This window comes from Falco cherrug, chromosome 15 (genome assembly GCF_023634085.1).
Source record: "Falco cherrug isolate bFalChe1 chromosome 15, bFalChe1.pri, whole genome shotgun sequence".
NCBI lineage: Eukaryota > Metazoa > Chordata > Aves > Falconiformes > Falconidae > Falco > Falco cherrug.
Genome location: NC_073711.1, coordinates 14,571,881 through 14,599,712, shown reverse-complemented (window position 1 = coordinate 14,599,712; position 27,832 = coordinate 14,571,881). Strand labels below are relative to the sequence as shown.

The 27,832-nt window shown below is 39.1% G+C and overlaps 1 protein-coding gene across 1 annotated transcript; it reads right to left on the bottom strand.

Annotated features, from left to right (window-relative positions):
• WDR44 (WD repeat domain 44) lies at nt 1-27,166 on the bottom strand. The gene is made up of 20 exons (XM_055727415.1): nt 26,992-27,166; nt 20,214-20,247; nt 16,616-16,690; nt 15,473-16,103; nt 14,723-14,853; nt 14,520-14,612; nt 13,442-13,578; nt 12,327-12,410; nt 11,919-12,025; nt 10,773-10,924; nt 9,162-9,300; nt 9,002-9,066; nt 7,644-7,757; nt 6,677-6,799; nt 5,521-5,712; nt 5,261-5,362; nt 3,863-3,978; nt 2,367-2,494; nt 1,528-1,659; nt 1-1,084 (listed from the first exon to the last, which is right to left on the bottom strand). Exons 1-20 carry the CDS (start codon nt 27,066-27,068, stop codon nt 990-992), a joined length of 2,727 nt encoding a protein of 908 aa, XP_055583390.1. The 5' UTR covers nt 27,069-27,166; the 3' UTR covers nt 1-989.
• Between the last annotated feature and the right edge of the window lie 666 nt (nt 27,167-27,832).

The following is a 27,832-nucleotide window of genomic DNA, read 5'->3' as shown; positions in this document are numbered from 1 at the left end:
TTTCCAGGTGTGTGACCAAGTTTAATGATACATCTGTTCTCTGAAACACTTTACCATCAATAACATTTCATGGGTTATGATACCCAGAATGTTACTTCATAGGTGTTTTATATGAATATTTACAAAGACTTTCAAAATTCAGTGGCACTAAACAAACGAGAAGAACTTAAAACTTTAAGCTACAATGCTTAAAAAATGTAAACAGTTTATTTTACATAGTTGTAAAATATAAGAACTTTCTAATGCAGCTTAATTTTGTCTGGAAGGTGAATATATCCTGGTGCCCGTGAACAAGGAATGAGAGACTTCTTTACACAAGTATTGTGCTCCAGTGTGCAAAAAATTATATATATGAAAGGAATCTAAAGTCCACAACAATTAAAAGACAACAAAAATTTTCACGTCCTGAAGTTGAGAAATTTATAAAAACATTTACACATGGTTGCTGACCCATCAAAAACTTGCATAACTTAAAATTCTGAACAATAGCTACTACAAATTCAAGACCTTTCTCAAATGGAATTTTGTGCAAAGATCAGACGATCATTCAGTATTTTTTCAGCCGTATCTCCAACCTTCCCTTCCCATCCCCATTCCTGACATCTAGTGGCCACATGCAGCACTAAAATCCTTTTGATACATGTTCAAATTAGTGCATGTAACCACAAGGCACACACATGTGTGAATACGTTTTCGTGCAGAAACCTGTGCAGGTTCACAATTACGTTGCTAAACAACTGTTCATAGAAAGTTTAGAGTCTAATGTTTGGCAGGATTACTCTTACACATTCCTTTCTATTCTACAAGCCCAGGTGTTAATAGGCAGACACTGCTTTCCAAAGATCCAATATTTAAGTAGCCTTAAAATAAAGATTTAAAAATAAATCAGCCTGTAACATTATTATATTAGATACTTTGCTTTTGCCCACATTATTTATAGAATTTTAATCCCACAGTACCATAGCTTTATGCTGTCAGTTGCAAACCAACTAAGATACATATTTCTTTTTGTTAATGAAGACTTTGATTGCTCCAGTAAAGTCAGCTGATAAAAGCACTTCTGTGTGATCTGTCTTCAAAGCTCCTTAATAAGGAAAGAGAATAAACTGTTAGTTCATTAAAGAAAATATAAAAATCAAGCTCTCATTAAAAGACAAGCTATCACTGTGACACCCTTCTTCCTCTATCACTTTCTTGATGTATTGGTTAGAGAACAGGAAACATCTGCATTTCTAGGAAAGGGAGTTTTCTTCATTATATGTTGGTACAGCTCTACCTTTTTACATGTCAGGTGTAAAAAGACTAATTCTAAAGTACACAGGACAACAGCTATGCCCCTCACTTCACATTCTCAGATTTTAAAAATGCAACAGCTGCCAAAATGTTCAACTGATAAGGTAGGAATACATGTCAATGCCACTGCAAGGGCTTTTTTTCTCAAGAACCCCCCATTCTACACTGCAATTCTTAATAATCTTTTTCTCTTCATACCATGGTATCAAAGTGGAGCTCATCTCAAACACCTACCAGAGGGTATGGTATCTGATGTTTCAGAATCTTCTCCCTTACTTTCAGTTTCTTGCTTTTCAGAAGTTTCCAGTGACACCATCAAACCAGGATTGGGAGCAAAAATCGCAGATGTAACCACTGCATTGTGCGCTTCAGAAAGACAATCCAATTTTGATTACCTTATTTCAAGGAATTGTTAATTTTACAAGAATAGCAGGCATAAATTTTAGTAAATACCCAAGAATCTTAGTGCTGCTGGCACCAGGTAAGCTCATCATTCAAGGAGCAACTGTCATTGTTTTATAAACTCATGGATCTCAGAAGTTCCTGTAAGTGCCTAAAACTAACTGGCAGGAGCTCCAAAACATGTTTGATATAAACACGGCCCCACACTTCCCAAAAGCTCTGTGTGTGTGTAGGAGATAAGAGAGTTGGGTTTGGGTTTTTTTTCTGAAATACTGCCATAAAGAAAAAAAAAAGAGCTTGCACTTATTTTCAAAGTCATTTATCTGTAAGGGATCTAAGGATTACAATTATTTTAATTTCTACACTTATACAATCAAGTTCTGCCAGCAAAACCTTACATTCATTCAGAATCTCATACAGAATCTCTGGACAAGCTTTTTAGCTACTGTCTCTTCCCATCCCAATCACGCATCTGTAGAGTTTCCTCTGGACAAGGTTTCTGACAGTCCACTTACTGAAAACGCACCAGTTACAGGGCATCTTGCTATGTTAAGAATTTGTTCAAATAGATTAATAGCACTGCTGAGCAAATAAAAACTAAAAGATAAAAGTATTTAATATTTTAAATCACATACACTTTGATAAAACAAAGATCAAAAGCTGATTTTTACCTTTAATGCCTTCCCAGAAGTCATTACGGTCTCTTCTTACAGATGTAAACTTACTCAAGTCATGGTATGTACTCCAAATATAAACATATTTATCTTCTGAACCACTTACAATGTAGGTAAAGTCATGGCTAAAAAGTTAAAAAAAGAAAAACATTACTTTTCTTAGCTGTTGAAGCAACCATTACAGTAGCTCTCCAGACGACCTGCAGCTTTACAACCGCAATCAGGCCAAATTCACAATTCACACTAATCCTTTAGTGGCTGCAGCTCAAAAATACAATTAGGCCTCAAATGAATGTGCGTGCAGGTTTCTCGATGCTCTCCCTCGGGACAAAAGAAATAGTTCTCACTAATAGCACACAGCAGCTGTTCTCCTGCAGCTTCCGACACAGAAGAGAGTTAGTCTAACATCTATACTCAGCAACAAGAAAATGAAACTTGTGTAAACATCTGAGACTGTGTAACAGGAATTATTTACAATACAGTCATGGGCAAAAAAAAATAATCTACACAGGTAGAAGATGAAAGGCATTCAACAAGATTGCAACCAGATGACTGTATAATGCACACTGACAGAGAAAAACAGTACCTGCAAATCCATCTCAAGTATTTACTATTAATTTACCTACTGCATGAGCATACCACATACCTAAACTCTATCACTAACTATGCTCCAGCCCTGTAAGTAGGGATGACTTAACTTGGGAAATTAATCTTCAGCAGGGGGGTTGGACAAGATGACCTCCAGAGATCCCTTCTCACCTCAGTCATTCTGTGAAATACTGGGTCAGCCTTAAAGATGCTTTCAAAGGTCAACAGCTGACAGTCGAGTTTAAACTTAGCATTATTCTTTAAGCACTGCCATCCTCCCCTGCTCAAACATCCAGGTTAAACAGATACCCAAGTGTTTTTCCCCTTGAGCTCCTGCAAGACTGAAGGGAGAGGAGTTTTTGTTCTGTTCCCCCTTTTACCCCCTCTCTTTTACTACCTTAAAACCCAGTATTGCCATGATAGTCACAATAATACACTCAAACTCAGAAAAGCATCTTAGGCCAGCACAGAGAAAAAGAGAATCCCAACTCAGATTTGCAGGCTGTTTCCTGACAGTGATGATACACAGGCAGTGACCGACAGGCTTGGGCAACAGTTGGGTGACCAACCCACCTGCAACAAAACCTGACAAAATTAAGGAAATAAAACCTATTTATCATGGAGGATAGAAAAGATGCAGTGTCCCAGCCCCAACAGTTCTAGCACAGTTCCTCTGTTTACAGCAACAGTAATGGACTGTTGAAGGATTCACTCATTCACAGAAGCTCCCTGCTCATAGGCAGCTGTCATTCTTGATCAGAGCCTTTTGTTACCTCTGTGTTCTGAGCCAAGTGACATTTCAGAGGATCAGTTTCATATCAAAGTAAACGTTACTTAAAACTTCATATCCTTCAGCCACAGCATTTCCCAAATCCAACAACTCTATTGTTGTAATACTGTCTTACCTAAAGCTGGCTTTGATTTGGCTGCTGCTGTTGACATAACCTTTGTATTTCATAGATAAAGACAGATCTCTTAGGTCATACAACCTGATTCTGGAATCATTTGATGTCACTAGTATCTAGAAAAGAAATAAATAAAATTTAGGAGTGGAAACCATTTGCATGCCCGAGAAGGAGCAACAGAATTCATTCAAACAGCCAGAATTCCAGTTCTTTTGATTAAAAAAAAAAAAAGTGACCGAGACAAAGAATAGGCCCAAAGCAGCAGAACAGGATTCAGGACAGTAACATTTTTCTCTCTTCTGTCAACGGACAGATCACAACTTCACTGTCAGGATCATCCCAGCTGATCTGAACCAGAACAACTGCTCTTTACTGAAGTAAAATGTGGGCCCCGAGAACAGTCATCAATTTGCAAAGGCTATTCTGGAACACATTCCACAATAATATAGCAGAACTTTCGAGTTAAGTAAATTTCTGCAGTCATGACCTATCCATCATGAAGCACAGATCAGAGGCTACTATCTGCTATATAAACAAACTGGGCTTTTCTTGGTTGATATGAGTTTGCTTCCTTTTCATGTTTTCCAGACGAGAAGCTTAAATGTACTTAAAAGGAACAGAGAAGTCTATGAAAGGGTTGTCAAAACGCAAAGGGGCATTCAGCTGATTAGACCTTTTACGGTATCTTAGAAGTGGAGAGCACTGTAGGTTAGCAGTAAGTCTCAAGATGACACTAAGAAAAGGGTATAGCAGAATAGCAGTCAAGTAATTTATGCAACAAAGTTGTGACAACTCTTGGAACACCATCACCATCAGATTACAGAACTTCTTATTTGTTTTCAAAAGAGTTCATGCTGAGCTGTGTTTTATTACATCATCTAACACGCGAAGGCACTACGTCGGATGCAAACCCAAAGGCACTATTGATTTCTGAATCTTCTGCACATCTTTGGAATTAAGTAATTTCTGTGTCATTGATAGAAGTACAATATAGGTGATAACAGCTGTTGAAGACTGAAGCTAAATAAAAGGACTGATTCTGAAGAATGGAGTACACTGGTTTGGGTAACAGCTTCTGTACAAAATACATTTCCACACAAACATTAAATTTGAGAAGGGTTAGTTATGCCGAAGAATTTTTCGCCAAAAGCCATCTGTAAGCATTTTCTCACCTTTACATTAATCAGAGCGTAATGCCATTTAGAAAAATATTTCTGGTTCACTACTATTTAGTATTGTATTAGACTAAATCAGCAAAGACTAGTGTCCATTTTAGTAGTGTTAAAAGACTTGTGATTTAAAGTCAGTGACTACAAACAAGACAGCACAAATTTAATAAGCGTTAGATATGAATATCAGACTCCACTACTGGGCCAAAGTTGCACTGACAGACAGTACCTTATTTTCTCCAGGCAAGGGTTCAATGCCAGTGATTTTTCTTCCAACTCTATTTCGGCCTCTGGTAGAACGCACGTGTATTTGTGTATGGTACTTCAAGTGCTGAGAAGATATTAAAACACATCCTGATTTGAAATAATTGCGCAGAAACTTTAATTTGCTTCAAGTTCAAATAGGTTCGTTTCTTGATATTTAAATAAGCATGACTCTTAAATCTGTTATTTAACATGAAAAAATACCCAGTCTTAAGAAGTTTTTACCTCTGTGTCATAGAAGATGCACCTTCCATCGTATGTACCTATGACTGCGTATTTGCCATTCTGACAGAAGTTGGCAGCTGTAATCAATTTTGTCTGCCCATCTACTTCATTCCATAATGCCACTTTTTTGTCAGGAATGTTCCAGAGTCGGAGTTTCCCATCCAATGAACCACTTAAGAAGTACCTGTCATCCTGAGAGGACACACTACATTAATCTCCACTTGTGCTATGAGTATGCCCTAATTTCCTTAAAACCTTCCCGCCCGACTTCCAAACAGCATCTCTCCAGAATCTTCCAAGTAAGAACTCTCAGGTGAGTTGATTATAACCTTTAAAGCAGCTGAAAAGACAATGTTAAAGTTACTGGTAAATAAGAGTTCAATTTCTTACAGATTTTTGACAAGATAACACACTTGTAGTGTGTATATCTCAAGTGAGAAAATTGTTCACTTACCACACTTACTTTTTCCTCTCTCAAGTTAGAAAAACATTAACCTTGTCAGCAGTTGAAAGCTCCTTTCAGAGTTCCTCATACACCTACCAGTTGTGTATGTTCACAGAACACTGAAAAATGCTTTTCCTCTACTTGAATTTTATATTAGGAAGCTTTATTACAGGACTGTGTGGGGGTTTTTTTAAATCATAAAATAAGATAGGTTGGGAAAGGATCTTTGGAGGTTTTTGGTCCACCTCCCTTGCTCATAGCAAAGACAGCCTCAACAGTTTGATCAGACTGTAAAGGGTTATATCCTGTTAAGCTTTAAACATCCTCAAGGATTCCGTGGTCTCTGGACAATCTGATTAACTCCATTATTGCTTCCCCCCCCCCCCCCCCCGCTATTTAACTACAATATCCCTCATTGTGAAAAGTCAGAATTTCCAAAGTTACTCAAAACTATACCAGCTATGATGTTATAGCCAATAGACAACTCACTTTCCACATCATGCCTACAAACAGTTAAACCAAATGGACACTGCAAGTAAAGTTTAGTGAAGACGAACACTTTTAAGTTCCAGAATATTATCCAGTAGCCGTATCTTTAAAGCACACACGCTCTATTATTCAACAATTATTATTTACTTGAAAATAAAGGGGAAAGAACTCTTGTAATATCAAGTTCTGCCTCTCTAGAAGAAAGAAGGCGATTACACTTACCCTTGGATGGAATGCTATAGCAGTGACAAAGTCTATATGCTGGAAACAGCAAAGACATTCTCTTCTTGATATGTGCCATAATCTGACAGTTTTGTCCATAGAAGAAGAAAGCAGGAAGTAATTCTGTGAAACAAGAGAGTTCCATGGTTATTAACAGACAGAAAAGTAACAGAAAATACAAAAGCAATCTGATTGGTAAAGCCTTACCAATTTCTTTGTTGACATGAAATTCCTAATTTTATCCTTTCAGATAAAATGTTTTATCCAAATTATCATTACTGATCGGTGCTTTCCTTAAGACCAGTACACTGATGTTCAGACAGAGAAAATTTTCTGGAAGAATGTCAATGGAAATGAATACTTGGAAAGTAGTTAAAGCATTCAGAGAAGACACAGCACAACAGGCTTCAGAGAAGGAGTGACAGTCTCTCCTGCCTAAGATCCTTCAGCCAGACTGTGTTCTTAAAACTATAACTGTATTCCAATGAGGAGAATTAACTGAATAAGCTTTATGTGAAAAATTTTCAAAGTTAAGCATAAGGTAATTGTCAGGTAATTCTCTTATATTAAGATACAGGTATATATTCAGCAACTTTAGAATCTATGCACTTTGCCAAAAACCCCAAAAAACACACCAGTGAAGCATACTAAAGACAGGAGCGGTAACACCATAAATCAGAAATCACACAGCTCAAAGGAAATTCCTCCAACTCTAAACAATTTAACTTCACTACTGAATACACAATTGTAATTGTTACTAGCTTAATTTTTTTAAGACAAGTTTGAACGATACAAGCCCAAGAGATTTGTTCATTTTATTCCAACTATCTCAGCTGGAGTAAGCTCTCTACAAATATTTTCTCTTAACTTCAGTGATTGTTTCATATTGTTTAGTTGTATGGTTCCAATGGCAATTGACAAAAGAAAACAATGAAAACAAGAGAACTGTCTGTATTAAGGTGCTTACTTTAGACCAGGAAAGATCAAGAAGATCTGCTGTATGTCCTTTGTATTTGCAAAATGGTCGTTGACGAAATGGGGCGTTTTTATCATCTGGGTCTTCATCAACTCCACTGCAAATCTATCAGAGAAATGTATAGAAACATCACAAAATGTTAGCTGGAAAAATGAATAATCAAGCAATTACTGCTTAGAAAAAGTACAGGGCCAATAACAATTTGAAGAGTAACTCTTATGACTCTACAATAAACCACCAAAGTAAATTTAAAGTACAATGGGCTACAAAACATCATCTTGAAATTCTAAAATTGCAAAGCTCTACATTTTCCATCCACATAGCTTTTATTCAATGGGATAAACTTGACAGCAATTTAAGCAAATGTCTAAAGATAAGTTTTTGGAACAAAGTATATCAACCTTGAAAACTGTATTCCAATTTAGAACATAAACTGTGAGTTAGTTTCCATGTTTCTAGCCTGCATCAAGAATAACAACTTCCTAATAAGAGACTCTTTCAGAATAAACAGGTACAAAGTAACAATAATAATAAAACCACCACTCTAGAAGTACCTATACAAAACCTCTTCAGCAAAAATACAGTCAAAACAACATTCCTAGTATGTGTGACTAAGCAAGTTTATTCACTTAACTATGGTTAAAAAAAAAAAGATTCTTGCCCTCCCCTCATCTCCCCCCTCCCAAAACAGTGCACATTAAATAACGCTACTGCCAAAATCTTTGCTTAAACCCCGATTTTTGTCATCTGTTTCTTACACTACTGGAAACCAAACCCAGAAAAAACCCTAACCTTAACTACATTAACTTTAATGGCAAGTTTACTAAAGTATCTGAACACTCTACAAGTAAGAGTGTCTTAATACTTCTCGTCAGTCATGTTCCATTTTATTCTACACAGATGTGAAAAATTTAAATATGTCAGGTTTTATTATGCGTCTGACTAATCACTGTTCAGTTTGGCCTTCCTCAGAAACGGCATCAAGTCAGATGTTGACCATAAGTAATGCTCTGAGGCAAAACCTCTAAGACAGGAAATTCAACAATGTAGATTTTTTGTTCCCCTTTAGCATTTCACTCAGAAATTTACTCTGGCAGAAGGCCCCAGCAAAGCTATGCATATTTTGTAATACATTAAGTTTAGTGATGTACTTTCCTGCTTGTACCCTGTAGGCATGGGATATCAGTATTTGACTGAAGATGTCTATTGATAAGACAGTTTGTCTATGCCTCAAAGACACAAGCCAAGAACTCTTTAATGTGTGCCTGGATAAAGCAACAACGAAGATATGGCATTACAGAACAATGTAAGCCCCCCACCTCTTCCCCCCCAGTATCTAGTGTACGTACCCCTGCGTCGGTATCAGACTTTGAAGAATTCAGACTCTCTTGAGATGGGGAGGGAGAAACACGGCCTAGAAAACAGGCAGAAGCACCATGGTCAACTTTAAGCTCCCAAATAACTAGAATTTCTAGTGTTTTAGAGCTCAAGCAACGCATAGAAAGATACCTTCCGTGTTGTACTTCATTCGCATGTTATTGAAATAGTCAAAAGCATTCTTTAAAACCCATATCCTTACTACGTTGTCCTGTCCTGCAGATGCAAGTAAACGACCACAGTGTGAAAATTTCATTGTCCAAACTGCACCCTGTCAAAACAAAAACATCATTGTTGAAGTTACATAAAGTGCTTTTTTCAATACCAAAAAGCCTTTCTATAATGTCAACTGACAAGATTCAGTACATACACAAGATACCACAAGTACAATAAAGTGTAGATCAAACAGTGAAAAGTAATTGTCGAGACTGGTGGATTGTGGAACATTCTTGCAAAAACGTTTGAAAGAAACAGCCCACAGGGCACATTACTGTAGGACTAGAGGAGTTAAGGGAGCTCAGCACTACCACAGCATCCTACGTGAAACTGGCACAGTTAGTAACAGTCAGCCAGCCAGCGTTCCGTGGGACTTATAACCTGCTATTTGATTTGTACATCTGGCAAGTATTTGTAGCTGCACTTGAAGTTCGCGCAAGCTGTGCTAACATCTTTATTTTCTTTCTTTTTAAGTAAAAATTCTGGTTGGTAACATCAATTCCAGCAACCAAAATGAGTACTACAAAGATTTGTTAAATCCAGATTTGGCATGGGGATTTTACAAAGTCTGTGGAGACAACAGTTTTCTCCACTGCAAAGTCTGAAGAGTCAGCAGTCAATAAAAAACAACAGTACCACACTAGCAATATTCCACTTCTTCCTGTTATTTAACAAACAGCCATTAGGCATTTGAATCCACCAACCTTTTAGGATGCTTTTGGGGATTTTCTAGGTTTAAAGAAGTCAAATACCGGCATGATGGAAACTACCACAGATAGATTACCGGTAGGACTGGAAACTTTAGTTGTGGATGACAAGCTAGCAATCTCCAGTCACCAAACTGATTGCTGTAGGTCATTATCCTTAGCCTAACACTTGAAGATGGGGTACCCCATTTCAATTGTCAGACAGTTGCTGTCTGCAGTAGAAACTGGAAAGACAGGAATACTAGAACGTATTTCAGACTCTGAAGGGCAGCATGCACACTTCCAACAGTGATGAATAGGTAGTTTTTCTGCCTCACTCTCCACAGGCACCTCTGCAAATACCGTAATTCCAGTCTCTCCCCTCCTTATCATTCTGATTCATATACCTTATTAATCTCTCCCCATTTTTGCCTCCAAAACCTATCTAGCATTTCTGTTCAATACTTGTGTTCATGCCTCTAATAGGCAGACTAGTTTATTTGCTTGCTACTCTGTGCTCAGTTCTCGTAGTGAAACATAGCCTATTTCAGTATAAATTTGTAACTGCAGGAACCAAGAAACCAAGTACCACTCGATACCAAAACTCTTCAAGGAAAAGCTCTGGATAATCCCTGAAGCTTGAGTACCTACAGACTTTTTTACCCCTGAAGAACTGTTAAATTTTAATTTCTTGCCAGAATATTATTTTCAGAATGAAACTGCTCTTTAAAAAGAATAAACCTGACAGTCATTTTTGAATATCACCAAGTAGATGAAAACAAAAAGTTGGATTGCAGGCTAAACAGGTTCAGCAAAACCACAGATTAAATTTGAGACCTACCATATGCTCTCCACTGAGATCCTGAACAACTTTAATTTGCTCAAAATCGTAAGGTCCCTTGAAGCCATGTGCTGCTTTGAACTTAACTGGTCTTGTATATGGCATCCCTTCATCATCACTGGAAGACGGATCATCTTGATCTGTATGGAAAACTAAGAGGAACACAAATTCAGCTGTACATATAGCAGCACACATTTTATTTATTAGTAAGCATTTGCCAGTACTTTTTGGTAGCAGACTAGTCTTGAATTAGCAAGTTTTTATAGGCAATTTTAAGATCTTAAAGCAAAAGAAGAGAACTGTTGCATTAAGTTCTAAAAACACATCTATGCTAATTTTAGGTTGCAGTGAATCCAAACACTGTACACTCAGAATAAGAACTGCTATCCATTTTTGTTCTGTCCCTTTCTTTCTATTGGGTCTTTAGCAGATCCTGCACTAATGACTTACGTCAGTTTAATGTGTACTGAAAATTGTTGTATTGGTTTCCTCAGACTGAATACACTGAAATGGTCCAGTGATTTGTCCACGAAGCCTCAGAATTGCAAAAGAGCTGGGGCAAACGGCCAGTGGCAACGTAAGATGCTAAACTGCAGCTGTTCTAGTAAAGTGCAGCAGTTCTATGGTGCTTATCTCAGGCTGTGGATAGACTGGCTTACTGCAGTAGTAGAAGTCTGTCTGAAGGAAACACTGATGAAACAGGAGGGGGAGAATTTAGTTGCAGTCGGGAAATCTTCTAACAGGAGATCAAGCTATATGAGAATTCTGCTAGAGGCACTGGTTGTCAGAAAACAATCTGATTTTATTAAATTTCTACCTTTTCTGGAATAAATTCCCAAATAAGTTTACATTTTGATATCCAGACAGCTTTCTAACAGCACAACAAAACCTATAGTATTCAACTGGTTTAGCTGAAAAAGTCTCTCAACTACTATTTTACAAGAATTCATCCTTGTAACTGCTAGTCTTAAAATGCCTACCAAACTTCAAGCTTTAACTCTAAAAAGCCACATCATCACCTGTACAGTGGCAGAATACAGCAGTATATGTCCCTCAGCCAGCTTTGATTCCTAGAAGCCCGAGGATAAACAGACTATCCTATTAAAACTATATATGTATGTATAAAATGAAAAAAGTGTCACCTACCTTCATCCCGAACACTCTTAACTTTATTTACAGCACGTTCACCATATTCTTCAGCAAGGTGCTTTGCTCGCTTTACAGATTTGCCAAGGAACTTTTTCAGCTGGGTCCTTAAAAAGCAAGGGCAGTTTTTCAACACACAACACTGGCAAAGTCTCATTTTTCACTATTATGAATCAAACGTTTTGATTTGAAATACACTATTATCTCTTTCCATTACAGCTTCTTAAAATAAGCATTTAATTTGCCAGCAGTTGTGTAATCTTCAGTTCAACTGCAGAGCAATGGGCTTATCCAAATTCAGGTGTCGCCTGTACTTAAAAGATACTTGTTCAGAAGTCAGAAGGGGAGCTTCAGCTTAGAAAACCAAAATCTGTCTTTTCTTTGTAGGGACGTGAAACAGTATCTTACGTTTTTTGTTTTAACCTCCCTCCATCAGAATCTGTTTGCTGTGTCTGCATTTTGTCTTCATCGTCAGACTGTGCTGCATCATTGCTAGGAAATAGAGAAGTGATTGTTTAATATGAAACCATAATGAATCTAAATTGACTGTAAAATCATTAAAGTAGGATCTGCACTTTAGGATCCCTCTTTATGCCTTCATGCAACACAGTGGAAAACCATGGATGTGATGTTAATCAGGTAATAGAACAGATCTTTCAATTCTTAGGCACCTTGGATACTAAAACTGTATACACTGTCCAAATGCCAAAGATAGATTACTCCCTTCCACAAATTTCAAACCTAAGTTTACTGTGACACTGTGAAAGCTAAGACCAGACAAAATATATTACATTACTAGAACTGGTAACATGCCACCTTGTTCTCATACTTTGCTTTCCATAGATCAAATTAGTAGTAGTTAATTTTGAAACAGAAGTTTGCACGCAGAAGAGTATAGTTCTACAGAAGTGAGCTTCTCAGTGCTAATATAGCAATGCAAAAAACCTAAAAATTGTTTGATGTATAAATTCATATAAACCTAGGCCTTTAAAAAAAAAACCTAGACTGACACAATTTCCTGATCACTAAGATACTGTATTTTTCTATCAAAGTTTACATACTCAGTTTTACATGTTAGAAGGACCTAAAGCTCTGTTGAGAAGAGGAAAACCTCAAAGTAGTCAGCTATACTGATGATGACAAATCTTCAAAGGACCAAAGCCTACTAAATCAAACCCTGAAAAAGCTACAGGAGGTGGCAGCATGAACACCATACAGTGCTTGCACATAAACTGTGTTTAATTCAGTATAGAAATGACACTTAGTGCCTCAAGCGCTAACTGCAGTTCAGCTGGATTTTCAGACATAATTGCCTGTAAGTTTCCAGCAATACCATCAACTTTTAGTCAACTTAAAAGAATTAAATAAACAGTCTTGTTCATAGACAACTGGGAATTACCACTCAAATTAGTCAGAGACAGATGGACTGGGACTCTCTTTACTTGCATAAGAGCAGCCTCCACATATGCAAAACTACAAGAGCAACAGTGTGATAAAAGGCTGAAAGCTATCATCATTCATACCTGACATATTCTTTAGTTCTCCTCATGATATGCAAAGTCAGGGGATTAATGCCTGTTGGCAACTTTTCTTCTGCCAAACTCAGGGGTATTTCTTCACCTGTATCAAGGTTTTTTATCATTACACTTGCTAGAATTTCCTATGGAAAAAGTAAGATGTGAAATCAAGATGACTTGATTAGACTCCAAAACCTAAAGCAAAACAGAAATCATCTGATCTTACAGATTATTTATCTTAATGGGAAATTCTGTAGCTCCCTATATATTTATTTTACAAAGACTAAGTTTATGTTAAAATTGCCTTTAGTGTGTTAGTGCAAACATTATCAACCACTATACATAAATGAACAATTACGCATCATCACAAGCTTCAATTTCATAAATCAGAAAGGCAGCTATACAGACATCAGCCACTGCCTGACACCGTCTATGCTAACATCAAACATATTATGTAATTAAGACATCAAAGTCTTCCCCTTTGAGATATTCTAACAGCTGTTCTTCAGGTTTAGTCAAAGACAACCTTTACTTACAGAGAAAAAGCATTTACACCTAACTAGTACTACACAAAGGAAAAGGGCTTTTTTTTGGAGCATCTCATGAACACATACATCTGTTCAGCAATAGTTAAAAAAGATAAAGACAAATGAAAATGGGCAGCAGTCCAGTAACATTATCAGGATTAAGCAAAGTTACTAACTGAAGAAAATATTTAATATGAGGAAAAATCATTCTCCTGTTGCTGACTCCTTCCCCCTTTAGATGCATGACAAAACGCCAAGTTTGCTGGTGTTTCCTCACATGAAATCTTGTAATGTGTCTGCATAGCTACAAACACAAACTCATAGCATTCTAGATCGCTTACAGCTCACACTTTCAAATGCTAATACCACATATGACTCAGGGACCACAAAGTGCTCAGGTGGAGAAAGCCACCACACCATCACTGCTATTTGCATCCCTGGTCGCAGCAGGTAGTGGTTTAGAGTACAAGGAGTGACATGTGACTACTCTAATTCATTCAACAGACTGGAAAAGCAACCAGAAGAAGGTGCTATGTACAGATCACATTCATTAATACCTCATCTGTGAGTTCTCTTCCAGAGTTAGACCTGGGTCTTTGTGGTCCAAGTACTTCATTTGTTGTTTGGCCATCAGCTGCTTTCCCATTTTCCTGAAATTTTGCAGGTATAGAATACATTATCTCCACTGTGACATTAAAGTAACAGAAAATGTTAAGGTTATTGAACTTTTGAACCTAGTAATTGAACAGTTTCCCAATACCTGTGCAGTGACTATTTTATCTCCACTAGTTGCGCTTGCCAAATCCAAAGAAGGCTGAGAATCTTTGGGCACACCTTCTGTCACTGTACTTGGAGTTAAAAGACCACCAGCTGAGAAGTTCTCTCGAGAAACTGAAGAGAGACTCATATTAGAAAGAATGTCACACTTGCCATAGATAGGCTACAGATTGTTAAGAATCCTAACATCACAGTGCCAGTCCTGAACATCCTTTCTGACAAGTTTGATTTTTTTTAAACATCAACTGTCACCAATCTGCCTTATCAATTATGTATTTAATATATAGTTGGAGGCACAGGCATGATTTCACCCCTAGTCCTCTTAAGTTTTATTAACAGTTTGGGGTTTTTTTTAGTCATTTCCCTAGTAACCCAAGACTACTCATTTTCATGAGATCTCAGTCTACATCTTGACTTTTATTTCTATGCAAATACAGATTGCACACATTTTATTTAAAGCGTGTAACTTTTTTAGTTTCTGCATTGATAAGGCAACTTCTTGCTACAGAAGTAGCTATTTTGGTAGGAAGTGTTAGTTTACAACAAAGTCTATGAATTAGGAACACTTGTAATGCAAAAGGGTATTTCTCCACTGTAAGAAGTTAAGATTGTGGAAAAATGTTTTTGCTCATTTACAGATGAACTAAAATCACAGGACCGAATGACTCTTCACTCAAACCACAAAAATAGTAACCATGTAGATAAATAAGCCTATCTAAAATAGCATACTTGCCTTCTAAACCAGGTTTTTGCACTTCAAAATCCAGTTCGCTCTTCTTCTTCCGGGGTGGTGGAGCTGGCCTTGCAGGTGGTGGTGGTCTTGGAGGAGGAACATTTGTTGGAGGTGGTGGCCGTGCTGGGACAGGCTTCTTTGTGCTAGCAACTATATCAGGTTCCACAGTAAGCTGCCTTGGCGGTTTTGCTGGAGGCATTTCTTCTGTTGTAGAAAGGTCTTTGGTAGATAAATCTGAAGCCACCTGTTCTAAAGTATTTGCCTCTTTCTTGTCTGTTATGTCCTCAGTTTTTGATGTTTCTTCTTGGGCTTCAGTTTCACCCATTTTATGGTCAGTTGCATTTGTTTCTTTTGTTAGTTTATGAGTTTCCTGTTGCTTAGGAGTAAACAAAAGCTTCCCAGACTCCAATTCAGTGTCCTTACACACACTCTGATATACCGGTTCTCTAGCATCTTCTTGTAATGGTATTTTAGCAGCTAATACTTCTGGAATACTACTAACAATACCCGCTCCAGAAATCCAAACATTTGCATCTGAAGTTGGAACAGTCAGTTCTTCTCCTCTAGAAGCTAAAGAATCATCATCTAGTTGTTGGGCCTTCTGGCTTTCTTCTATAATACTGTCAATAATCTTAAGAAACAAAACCAAACCATTCTATTGTCAAAAATAGCAGGCATTTCAAGGGTACATTTACCAGTCAGTCCGTACAACGTCTACAAGAACTCTTCCATTGAAGAGTTGTTTTAAATACAAAATATGTTCTTTTAAAAAATCCTGAAGACCAGAACCTACATGCAGAAACAGCTATTTCCTGAAGATGAAAACTAAAGAGATAACAAAGTGACTAATTCCCATTCCTCTTTAATATACTTTAAGAGAAAGTTAGCAAACAAAAGCTGTCTTCTCTTCAGACGCCTCATGCACTGCTAAATATGATCCTGTAAGTTACACAAATAATTAAACACTGGTGAATTCTACATGTGTTTTTAGAACGCTTGGTTTGATTTTTACCCTTTAGATGAACGTTCTTACTAAGATCAATGACAATTTCTAATCTATTTAGTTTCAGGATAAAGGCTGATCATTAAATTATTTAATATTTCCAGTGTGATGCTGGAAGCACAAAGCCGTATTTAACTAACCTCTTTTGAATCATCTTGTTTCATTTCTTGTACAAAGGTTTCATTTCCAGCTTTGTGTAATTTGCTATCCATATCCTATGGAAAAAAAAGGTATGATGGTAGTAAGTTCTTCAGTAAGATGATCTAACAAAAATATAGCTACAACAAATTAAATAGCATAAAGAACAAGCATTCCGCTACATTTTCAGATGTTATTGCTGCCAGACAGATGTTTAAACACCAATTCACAGTACAAACAAGCATTTCACACCACCCACCATACACAGAAAGCCTGTATACCAATAAGCAAAAAAGGCAGTTATTTTTAAGTGGTTTCAACCTCAACTAAAATAAAATTGAAGGTAGCATGAAGTTTAGAGAAGCATACATGTTTAATAACCTGCAGCAAAGAAAATCTGTATTTTTTTCTTTATCAGGCTGTGGGAAAGGGTGCAAGAATCATATTATCACCACATAATAGAAGCTTCCTTAGAAATTTCCGGGTTGAATCAGACAGTTCTATCAAGAGGCCACAAATATGCTTTTGAGGATCTGACACTGATTATTCCATTCTACAATTACTCCTAGTGCACATTGTCTATTTTTGCTATCTTCATGCAGATCCTTCCAAAACCTAAATAAACTGCAGCAGAACAATGAAATGACTGGACTTAAGCAAAAACCAAAAACATTTTCAGAACATTTGGATGAAAGGCTGCATGAATATTCAAAGCTGGGTATACAATTTATTCTTTATATATTTATAATCAAATACCAGGATATCATACTACCGATGCAAAGTCAGCTTGAAGTATAGTTGAGATGTGCAAACAGCATCACTTTGACATATCCTACCAAAGACTTAATAAAAGCAATTCACTAAAGGTGGCCTCATGCACCAAAATAACATAGTAATTCTTCGTAATAGTTTTCAGTTGTATTTACTTTTTTTTAAAAAAAAAATAATTAAATAAATCCTACTTAAGATAGGCAGCCTTAGGAATAGTAGAATTAGATCACACTTTGGGCACGTTAAGTATGGCTATTCTATAGAAACTCTTAAAACAGAATTGAAAATATTCTATTTGTGAGTGAACGCATCCATCAATTCCTGGAAAAACTTAGGTTCAGAAAAGCAAGTAGTTTATACCATAGAAGGATATTGCTTTAACCAGAAACTTGTTTTAACCTCAGCTAACGTGGTCTAGCGGGAACTTCTTCATGCATCTTCCATTGTACATGAATCATTAGAAATGTAGAATGGTTTGGGTTGGAGGAGACCTTTAAAGATCATCTAGTCCGTCCCCCCACAATAAGCAGGGACATCTTCAAAAAGATCAGGTTGCTCAGAGCCCCATCCAGCCCGACCTCAGATGTTTCCAGGGATGTGGCATCTACCACCTCTCTGGGCAAACTCATCATAAAAAATTTCTTCTTTATCTCTTGTCTAAATCTACTCTCTTTTAGTTTAAAACCATTACCCTTTGGTCCTATCGCAGCAGGCCTTACTAAAGAGTTTGTCCCCATCTTTCTTACAAGCCCCCTTTAAGTACTGAAAGGGCACAAGATCGCATTGCCTGTAAGCATATACGTCAGGAATATCTGAAGGGGAATTTGATAAAAACCTTGACATTGGAAGGGACCTTTGAAGATTCCGTAGTTCTCAAAGCAGAGCAAACTACAGCAGGTTGTTCAGAGATGTGTCCAGTCAGGTTCTGACTATATCCAAGGATGGAGACTGCACATCATCTCCATGCAACTTATTCCACTCCGACCTTCCTGGCACAGTCTACTTGGTAACCTAAGCTGCAGATAAAAGCCTGTATTTGTCTCACAAAAGAGGAAAAACTTCTCACAAATGACTTGAAGAATTTAGTTGCCTGGCTTAAAACATGAAGGAAAAAAACCCCCACATTTATCAACTGATTCCCTGAGTTGAAATACAGAACTGCTGTTCTACTCCTCCTTTCTGTCTACAGATATGCAACTCTATTCCGTTGAAGTCAGCAGGGCTCAAGTGCCTCCCCACAACATTAAATCCCCCAAAGGCTGTTACCATTATAAACTCTTTTTGTTAGGCTATTAATTTAATTCCACTTATACAGCTTTGGATATGCACAAGATACCTATTAAACAGGTATTTTAAAAGACCTCCCCATATTTTTTGGACCTTGACAAGATTTAGACCGACAGTCTGGTACAGATTATCTAAGGCATTTCTCCTTGGACTTTTCCTTAGACAGCTAGTCAAACAGAATCTTCATAGCATACTAATATATTATGTGTGAAAAAACCACACAACTCTTGTAGACATCCATCTTTGAGAGTTCTGACCCCAAGAAATGGCATATCATGCAGAGACAGCTACAATTACAGAAAAATTCTTCCGCCCTCTCCACTCCCTCACCCTCCTTCCACAAAGTGTTTCTAAGCTAATGCAAGTTCTACTTTGCTTTATCACTAAAATCTATCTTCAAAGGCATGACGACTTAAATACTTCAGTGTAATCAGTGTCTACAGAAGCTCATTATATTAATTTATAATTTTGTTGACATTAAACTCACACACCTGTTAAACTTTGGACTTGGGAAATATTTCTTACCTGTTCCAAGACAAACTATACCATTAGTCACACATTCACTGAAATGATATGGTACCAAGCAGAGAAACAACTTTTTTCCACACTCAGAAACTTAGCTTTGAACAAGTGACTTAGGAAGACCTTGAACAAGGGAGTTAGAAAGATACTTAAAAAGATAAAAACCCCCTATATTTCTTGAAAGACTTACACATGTAATACTTAATCGTTAAAAGGACATTAAACAGAACACAAAATAGGGGATAAGGCTCTGTTCCGTAAGAGGTGCCTTAAGATATGGTATCATAGCAAAAAGATGACTGATTCAGAGCAGAGTACTGCTGACAAATCAGAAACACTATTTTCACTACAACTTCCCAACACTCTGCAGACAAAACGTCAAGCCTTCTTTCCTCTACGTAAAAGTGTTGCATAGCATCACCTTTGGCCCTTCTGAGAGCAGGAAAAGAGTGTTATTTGTGCAAGGTTCCAACTCCTCACCTATTTAACGTGTGCCAGATTCAGCCCCACTGTCACTATGCACAGATGCAGCATACCAATTACCTGCGTGGGAAGCGGCAACGCTGTCTCATTAAGCTAAATATAGTGTTTTATCTTCACACAGCCTAGAGGGGAGGCTTTTGAAGTACAAACACTGAAATTTTTCTTATTTTGAAGACAGAAGAGAGCAAAGTCAACTATTTTGTATAAATCAAGACGAAAAAACAAGTGCTGCAGAGACTTGCTTATTACTCACAGATCACTTGAAAGAGGGTCGTCCAGTAATTAAGTACAGCTCAATTAAACCACACATACACATTTCAGAATAAAATTAGCTTCAAGATATGTTAACATACCCTAAATAAAAGTAAAGTTGAAACTTCAAGAGACTTAAGCACAATTGCTACCTACAACAAGGGAAAGCCTGTAATTTCCTGTCTGTGTAAACGTTAGGGCTACTGTAGCACACCTACTTTAGGTAGAAATGCTCAACTCTGTGTTCATCAACAAGCATTTGATTCATTTTAAGAAGAAACTCACCTTTAATACGTGGGATCCAACTCTCGTTGGTGATCTGTTAGAAAGAGAAGACAGACTTAGAGCTCAAAGAAAAAAATACCATCTCTTTTGACAGTAAGCTTCATATTAAACAGTCCATAACACTGTTTTCCTTTACAGTGAATGTATACTTGATACTTTAGACAAGCAACAAAGTGAATGTTTCTCATACCACTCTTTTACATAAAAGGCTTCAAATAGACTTAAGTGCCCAACTGTCTACAATGCAGAGACCCGCAGCTTCTACAATCCCTGAAAAATTTCTCAGCAGAATCTTCTCAAAATCATATTTCTATCACGCTGTCCTGGTTTCTAATAAACTGATACCATTCCAAGTACACATTTGACAGCATTGTGCATTACAGAGAATTTAAAATTAGCATGTACAGGGAGCACAGAGTGGACATCAAAGAAAGCAAAACTCTCAGAAAGCAGAAGTACAAATGCTCTAGTAGCCTGCAAATCAAATGCCCGAAGAGACAACACTACCATAGCCACTCTGCCCTTCAGACTCTCTAGCAGATGTAAGGTCTTGTTCCTAATCATCATGCTCAGTGTAAGTATTTACATTACAACAGGATGGAACTACTTCTGCACTATTTTCCAAAATAGATACTCTGAAACAGTGAACTTGCATTAGCATTCACTCACACACAACCTCTCATTTCACTAATTACATGAAAGAACAAGGTATCTTAGGGGAATGGTATCAAATAATTACTTCTCCTCAGGTCACCACTCAATCAGTGAACAGTCAAATCTTAATATATCCGGAACTTACACTTTCCACAAGACTTTCCGAACTCCACAATATATTTAAATAGTTAATTGCACTGTCTACTCTGATTACAAGATCTTACTCATTAAGTAAGTTCTTAATAATAAGTTGAAAGGTTGGGCCAGATGACGTTTTTAAGTTCCTTCTGAACTGGGCTGTTCCACGATTCTACTAGTTTGTCAGTCACAAGTAGAGACCAAGTTACAGATGACTTCCTTGAAAGCTTACTATCAAATGATCTGCAACCTGGATTGTACAAGCATCCGAGCTGGCCACCAAGGTCAGTGACACTTGACAGGTTTGAGTATCATCTTGTATCAAGCAATACAGACAGATACAGAGATCTCTTGTCTAATTTGCCCCTCCTGCCTCCAAAGTGATGGTTTCAAGAGACAATACCCTCTGAAAAAGAGAACTCTTTATAATTAATTTTTAAGAACTGCAGTTTTTCTCTTTACTGTCTGAAAGCATTTAATCACAAAAAGAAAAGGTCACATTTATACAGCAGGGTTAAGTAAACAAGAAACTACAGTGGATTGGTATATAAAGACTATGTAATTTCTAACTAATTTAACAACTTAAACCTAGATACTTCTGTCAGATATTGACATTTAAGATACGCAATATCTGTAACACTGTTTTGAGGCATAATCCTCCTAGAAGGCAATAACTCCAATGGGAAAAAAAAAAAAAAAAAAAAGCAAAATCAGTGTTTTGACCTAAAAAACAAACACATCTTTTGTCTCCCAAAACATACTGCCAGGAAAGGCCACTGCCTGTGTTGAATTTCCGGTTACTGAAACATTTTCAGTTCCACTGTCAACTCCTGGAATTCCTTAGAAAGAGTGGCAGAAACACATGTCCGATCATTAAATCCACAAGATTACTTTAACAATAAAATATATTTATAATTACAACATTAATGCTTAGACTTCAGCACAGGGTCCTATTGTACAAGGCACTGCTTAGACTTTACAACCTCAATAAAATGCAGATCCCTTAACTGCAAATAGATACTTTGGGTTTCTATTGTGACACTTCCCACCAACTAGCATGTCACTTCTGGTACAGGCAAATCATTCCTCCACTGGTAACACAAAATATGAGGTTCAAAAGACATTGCTACCCTTTTCAAGACTTCTTTAGCTAATTAGTTTTGAGAAAAATCTGCACTCAGACTAAAACAGGTGTTATTTCCCACTGTCCTGCTTTACTCACCTTGGGGAAAAGCTGCGGAAGCGATAAAGGTTACAGAGCTAGCAGGTACAGAATAAAACAGAGCTGATATCTATGTGAGCTATATTGAGCTATCTTAAACATTAAGGTGAAGCTTTATCATTGAAATTACATGCTTTTAAAACACTGCAAAGCTTCCACAACTATTTGGCCTTAACATCACTTTCAGGTCAGTTTATACTATAGCCAAATGAGTTTAGTAGTTTGCCTGAGATTGTTTGAGCTATGTGTTTGTAAGCACCACTGCTCCCTTAGTTGTGATGAGTTGCTGCTTACGTGCTATTACATTTATAAAGACAAGTCAGCCACAGAGCGAGTATGATAATTGAAATCTCTTGTAGCTCAGCATTACTCTGGAATGGTCTTGCCCTTCCAACCACCTGAAGTTACCAGCTTTCTCAATTCCCCACTTTTACTTTAAGGCCACTAGTTTTACAGATGCAGTATCTGAAATGCTTGCATTTTTTAAGTAGTATATATAGTGGAAAAAGTGCCTGAAAAGATTTGTGTAAAGATCAATCCAATGATCAAATACTGATTTTTGCTTTGAAAGGTCTGTAGCTTTACAGGGTTATCAGGCAGAACACAAAGACTGGCATATTCCACAGAAAACATAAGGCAAAAAAATTATTGTCTAGTACAATTTTTTTAGTCAACAGTGGGATTTAAAAATTGATGCAAATATATATATCTTGTAGATTGCATTTCAGAAAAAGTATTTCTAACCTAAGTTTTCTTAAGTGAAACCACTGTAACACCAGTTTAACAAAGGAGAGGTTCAAGGTTATCTACAAAGATTAAACAAAATTCAAAGAAAAACCCAATTTCACCTGCATAAATATAAAAAGATGCCTGATAAATCTGAAAGTCAAATAAAGTCATGAAGAACTTTTTGGTTTTATTTATTCAGCTGTCAAATGCATCCTCATACTGACCAGACTATAGGAAGCTGCCATTCCCATTATCAGGTAACTCCAGCCTGGCACCTATTTGAACTAAGCTTCACATTTTCAACACGTTAAGTCTTGTGACAGAAAAAAACGCAAAACCTTTTAGACCTTCAAAAAAAAACCACCCCAAACAAAAAACCCTGATATGAATGCCTGGCCTTGGCCAAATCCCAGAAGCACACTGCCTGCTTCCTGGGAGGATGTACATTGTTGCGAAGCAGGTGTGCTAACAGGCAGATGGAAAGAGGTTTAACTTGTATGCAGGGCAGCAGTACACTGTACAGAACATACAGGTTCAACAACGAGCCCGGTAACTGTATTTACTGCTGTCCTTCAGCCTGCAGAGGCACACAATGTTTTCTTCCCTCTAAACTACAGCTGGCCTGGAAGCTACAATTACTCTCCCTGCAGCTCTCACCTTCAAAACCACAAACATTCATTACTGCAATGCACTGTTTGGGCTGCCCTTGAAAAGCGTGTGGGAACTTGGGCTAACTCAGAACGCAGAAACTTGTCTGCAGTGCTGCAAGTCACTACAGCAATGTAACTAACACTTCACTCCATCTGTTTGCTGCCAAGATCAGGTCTGCATGTTGGCTAAAATACACGTGAACAAAAAAGTTGTAGTAAGCATGTCCCACATGTCAAGAGGACACAATTTAACATTATCTAGCTTCCTACATAGAGGAAAACCAGATTCCTCAGGAAAAGCATTAAAGCAACTTCAAAAAAAAAAAAAAAAAAAAAAAAAAAAAAAAAAGACAGGACTACTGAAGTTAGAATTCAAGAATTTAAATCAAAGTACCAGAGGATATGTCTCATTATCTACATCATCTCTTGAACCCAGTGCCCTTTGTTTGGTTTCTCATAACAATTTTTAGGGTACGAGTACACTAGGAACAAACTTGCCCCTTACTGTAGGCATATGATGTTCAAACTATTAGGTTTGACAGTTCTTAATTTCAGGAGTGAGTAGATGACTTTTCTTATAAATAAAATATAAGGGGGTCTGTCACCTGCCTGCATCCTAACAAGTGTGCTTCACTTTGTATTTTCCTTCCCTCAAAACTGACATCCTCCTTCATGGGGCAGTTCATGCCTCAATTTCAGAGTCTTTTTCCAAATCTCTTCCATGCCTATAGTCTTTTGAAAGCAGACTGACAGAGGTTAAATAAGGGCATCTTCTGTCACACTACTTCTCCCTCTCCACTCCTCTGACTACACAACAGATAGATGCCTTCACTGATCAGTCCACATCAGCAGCTACAGCATTTTTCTAGGGACTAGAAAAGCACATAGAAACAGACGTTGTTTGGGACCTAGTTATCTAACCGATCGACACTCTCCACACATGCTGTCAAATGTAGAATTGCACATAAAAGGCAAGTTCTACAGAAGTGAAGCATATAGGCCTGGACACAGGGGATACAGTAGTCTCCAAACATCTGGTTTAAACACACTTCACCTTAGGGAAGCCATCAACCCAGGAGAGCTATCTCTGTGCACTATCATCTGAAGGAAACATTTTGTAACAAGTTCTGCAATTTTTGCTAATTAATTCCTAAAGAGCACCAGTTATATATGTACGTGAGGATGCAGATATAGTGGTTTCCTTGAGAGGGGCTTAAGCATCAGTACTTACTGACTTACAGTGGGAAGCGGGAGCTTACATTGAACTTAAAAATTCCATTCTTGCACATCATGAGACAATAAAACAAGCCTAGCAAAGAAGTCAGCATGTTTATGTACACGGTTGTCACCACTTTCGGAATTTCTATATCAGCAATTATTAAACTTCCCCAGCCAGGGCAGGCGGGAGGAAGCTACAAAACCCACATTTTTAATGAGAGCAAACACATCTAAACTGCCATGCTAAAAACTGGCTATAGCATATGCTGCCAAAAAAGATTCCCAAGTGTTTTTGCTGATCATCACAACACTGAACGCATGGGGAAACACTTCAAACTGCAGAGGGCAACATGCATTTGTTTTCAATTGCCCTTCCTCCCATAAGAAGGTTTTGATTTTTTTTTCCCATAGGTCCCAACTCAACATCACTACACATGCATGGGTCTCAAAACTACAATCTACAAGCTTGCTTCCAAGAAGTGTCCAATGTAAATGTGAAATTAGCTCTTAAGAAATCTCAAAGCTTATTTAAAGAAAACACTCTCCATGTTGTTAGTGCAGAATTGATGGCAGACTGAATTACAGATTCAGGCTCTGTATTGCAAACTAATCCCTCCGAGATCACCTCCTTACTTGACTCAAGCTGACAGAATTCTATTGACTTGAGTCAATGATGCATCTTTATGAGTTATGGAAAAGCAGCAGAAAAATCAAAAGCATCTTCCACTTTAATTTCTAGTGAGTGACTTCATATTATCAAGTTCTACATAGATACAGGTGGTGGAAATCTTCAAGGTCAGGACATATGGCATTATCTGTATCGAATAAAAGGTAGGATGTGCAGCTGGGCCAGATTTAATGGCTCATTTCTACCAAAAGGCCTGGTCCCCCCTTCCTGCCTGTGGCTTCTCACTACACAAATTCCACACCATCACCCTCTCTTGTCCCAACTCTGCCAGGTTCCAGGTTGTGGTTTTTTTAATAGTATTTGCTGTTTCTAGTTTTCAGCTGTTGTCAATTACTCTGGGTTATGGGAACTGGTAGAACAGTTTGATGATCACTAGTGCCTGGGCAAGGTAAACAGCTGGAGGAAAACCTCATTTCAGCACAAGTGCTGTTAATTTGCCTTACCACATCTTGTGGAAGCATATGCCAAGATATGCTTTTCACCAGGCTATGTAAAAGGCTAAGTTCATAAAAGCTCTGATACAGGATATGTGCATGAGGAGAAAAGATCTAGTCTTTCCTTTGTTCTAGGCATCCAATGACCACTGACACACAGATTAAACCAAGCCCTTACTCAATTATTAAAGCTTCAAATGAATGGATCCCACAATCCATATCTTATTGCTCTTTGAACAAGCTACATGAAACCTCATCCTACAAGGTCAAACAACGGAGAGGTTTAGTCCAGGCTACATGAGGAACAGAACTGATGCAAGCCATAACCCGCTTAGCACGCAACCAGAAAGTTATATTTACAATTTTAAAAGCAGCAGCGTATTTGGCTAGCATCAACAATATGGTGACAGAGTTAGCGTTGAGGTAACAGCACTAGGAATCTACACGATAAAATTGTTACAACTTCGCTGCACAGAACCACACGCTAGCTAAATACAAGATGCATCGAAGCAACACCATTAAAACCAAATGACCGAGCACACCAGAAGTTTTTACACGCAGCGACAGTTAGCCTGTTGCTGAAGAAACTTGCTCTTTTTTTCCCCCCCCTCAGAAAATCTGTTACTTTTATCGTATTTCAGGGAGTAAATCTGTCGGTCCCGATTTCGCCTCTGCACCTCTTTTCCAAAACCTCCGTGCTGCCCGCCCAAGGCAGGCAGATGTGATCTCATCACGGTAATGGCCACTACCAGCCCCACAAGCCTGGGAAAATACGTCCAGACCTGCTCCGTTTCCTCGCATCCCCCTGCCCGCGGGGCTCGCCCGCCGCCCCGCCGCCGAGCGCAGCCCCGCCTGCCCGCGGCCGAGCACCCCGCTCCCGGGGCGCGGAGCCCCGTGCCTTGCGGCGGGGGGACGCCGGGCTCGGGGCGGACTCGCCTCCCGCCCCCCGGAGCTCCCCAACGGCTGTAACGGCCGGGGGCGGCCGCCTCCCCTCAGGGCCGCGCTGAGGGAGGGGAGGGCAGGGCGGCGGCCGCGAGGGACTCACGGCGCGGGGGAGGCGCCGGCCAGGTGCACGTCCTCGGGCGCATCGTAGAACTCCTCGGTGTCGCTGTCGGAAGCCATGGCGGCGCCGGGCCCAGCCGCCGGCAGCGCAGCGCGGGGCGGCCGCCGCCACCTCCGGGCAGGACGGGCGGGCGGGCGGCTGAGGCGGGGGCCGCGCGGCTCTCGCGAGACCGGCGCCGGCCCCGCCCCCTGCCGGGCGGAAGTGCGGGCGGAGAGGGGAGGGAGGGGCGCGGCCATGACGCATGAGGGGACGTCAGGGCGCGGGGCGGCCCCGGCGCATGTGTCCGCTGCGGCGCCATCTTGCGGAGCCGGCGGGGCCTCGGTGCAGCCCCGGCGGGGCCGCGTGTGACTCCGCCCGCCCCGGCCCGCAGCGCGGAGCCGCTCCCCCCGCAGCCCGGCTTTGCGGCTTTGTCGCCTGCCCTGCCGGGGGGCTGGCCCGCCGGGTCGGTGCGGCCGTGGGTGGCCCCGCGGGCGCTGTGCGGGTGCCCGGTGCAGCCGGTGCGGCCGGTACAGCCGGTGCGAGTGTCCCTGCAGTGAAACTCTGCCCGAAGGTTGGCCCCTGAGGGGCCGCAGCCGCCCGGGGCGGGAGGAGGGAGGCGGGAGGCATCGTTCCCTCCCATGGTGGGAGACCAGAATGAAGGTAACAGCGAGAGGCAGGTGACAGAGAATTAATAAGCTCTATTAGAAGAGCTGCTCAGAAACCTTAGAAGGGTTTTGCTCTCATTAACCCCTGTAACAAATGTTTGAAACTGGTAGCAGGAATTAAATTATAGCGCACCTTATTTGGTTTCCCTTGTATTTTCCTGCCAATAATTTTTCATCTG

Bases quoted from the DNA above. Each gene is read 5' to 3' on its own strand.
- WDR44 (XM_055727415.1), bottom strand. From the start codon at position 27,068: ATGGCTTCCGACAGCGACACCGAGGAGTTCTACGATGCGCCCGAGGAC. The intron at 12,026-12,326 runs GTAAGATACTGT...TTGCTTTTTAAG, and splicing joins GGGAGGTTAAAACAAAAAAC to GACCCAGCTGAAAAAGTTCC. The intron at 3,979-5,260 runs GTACTGTCTGTC...TTTCTTTTCTAG, and splicing joins CCTTGCCTGGAGAAAATAAG to ATACTAGTGACATCAAATGA.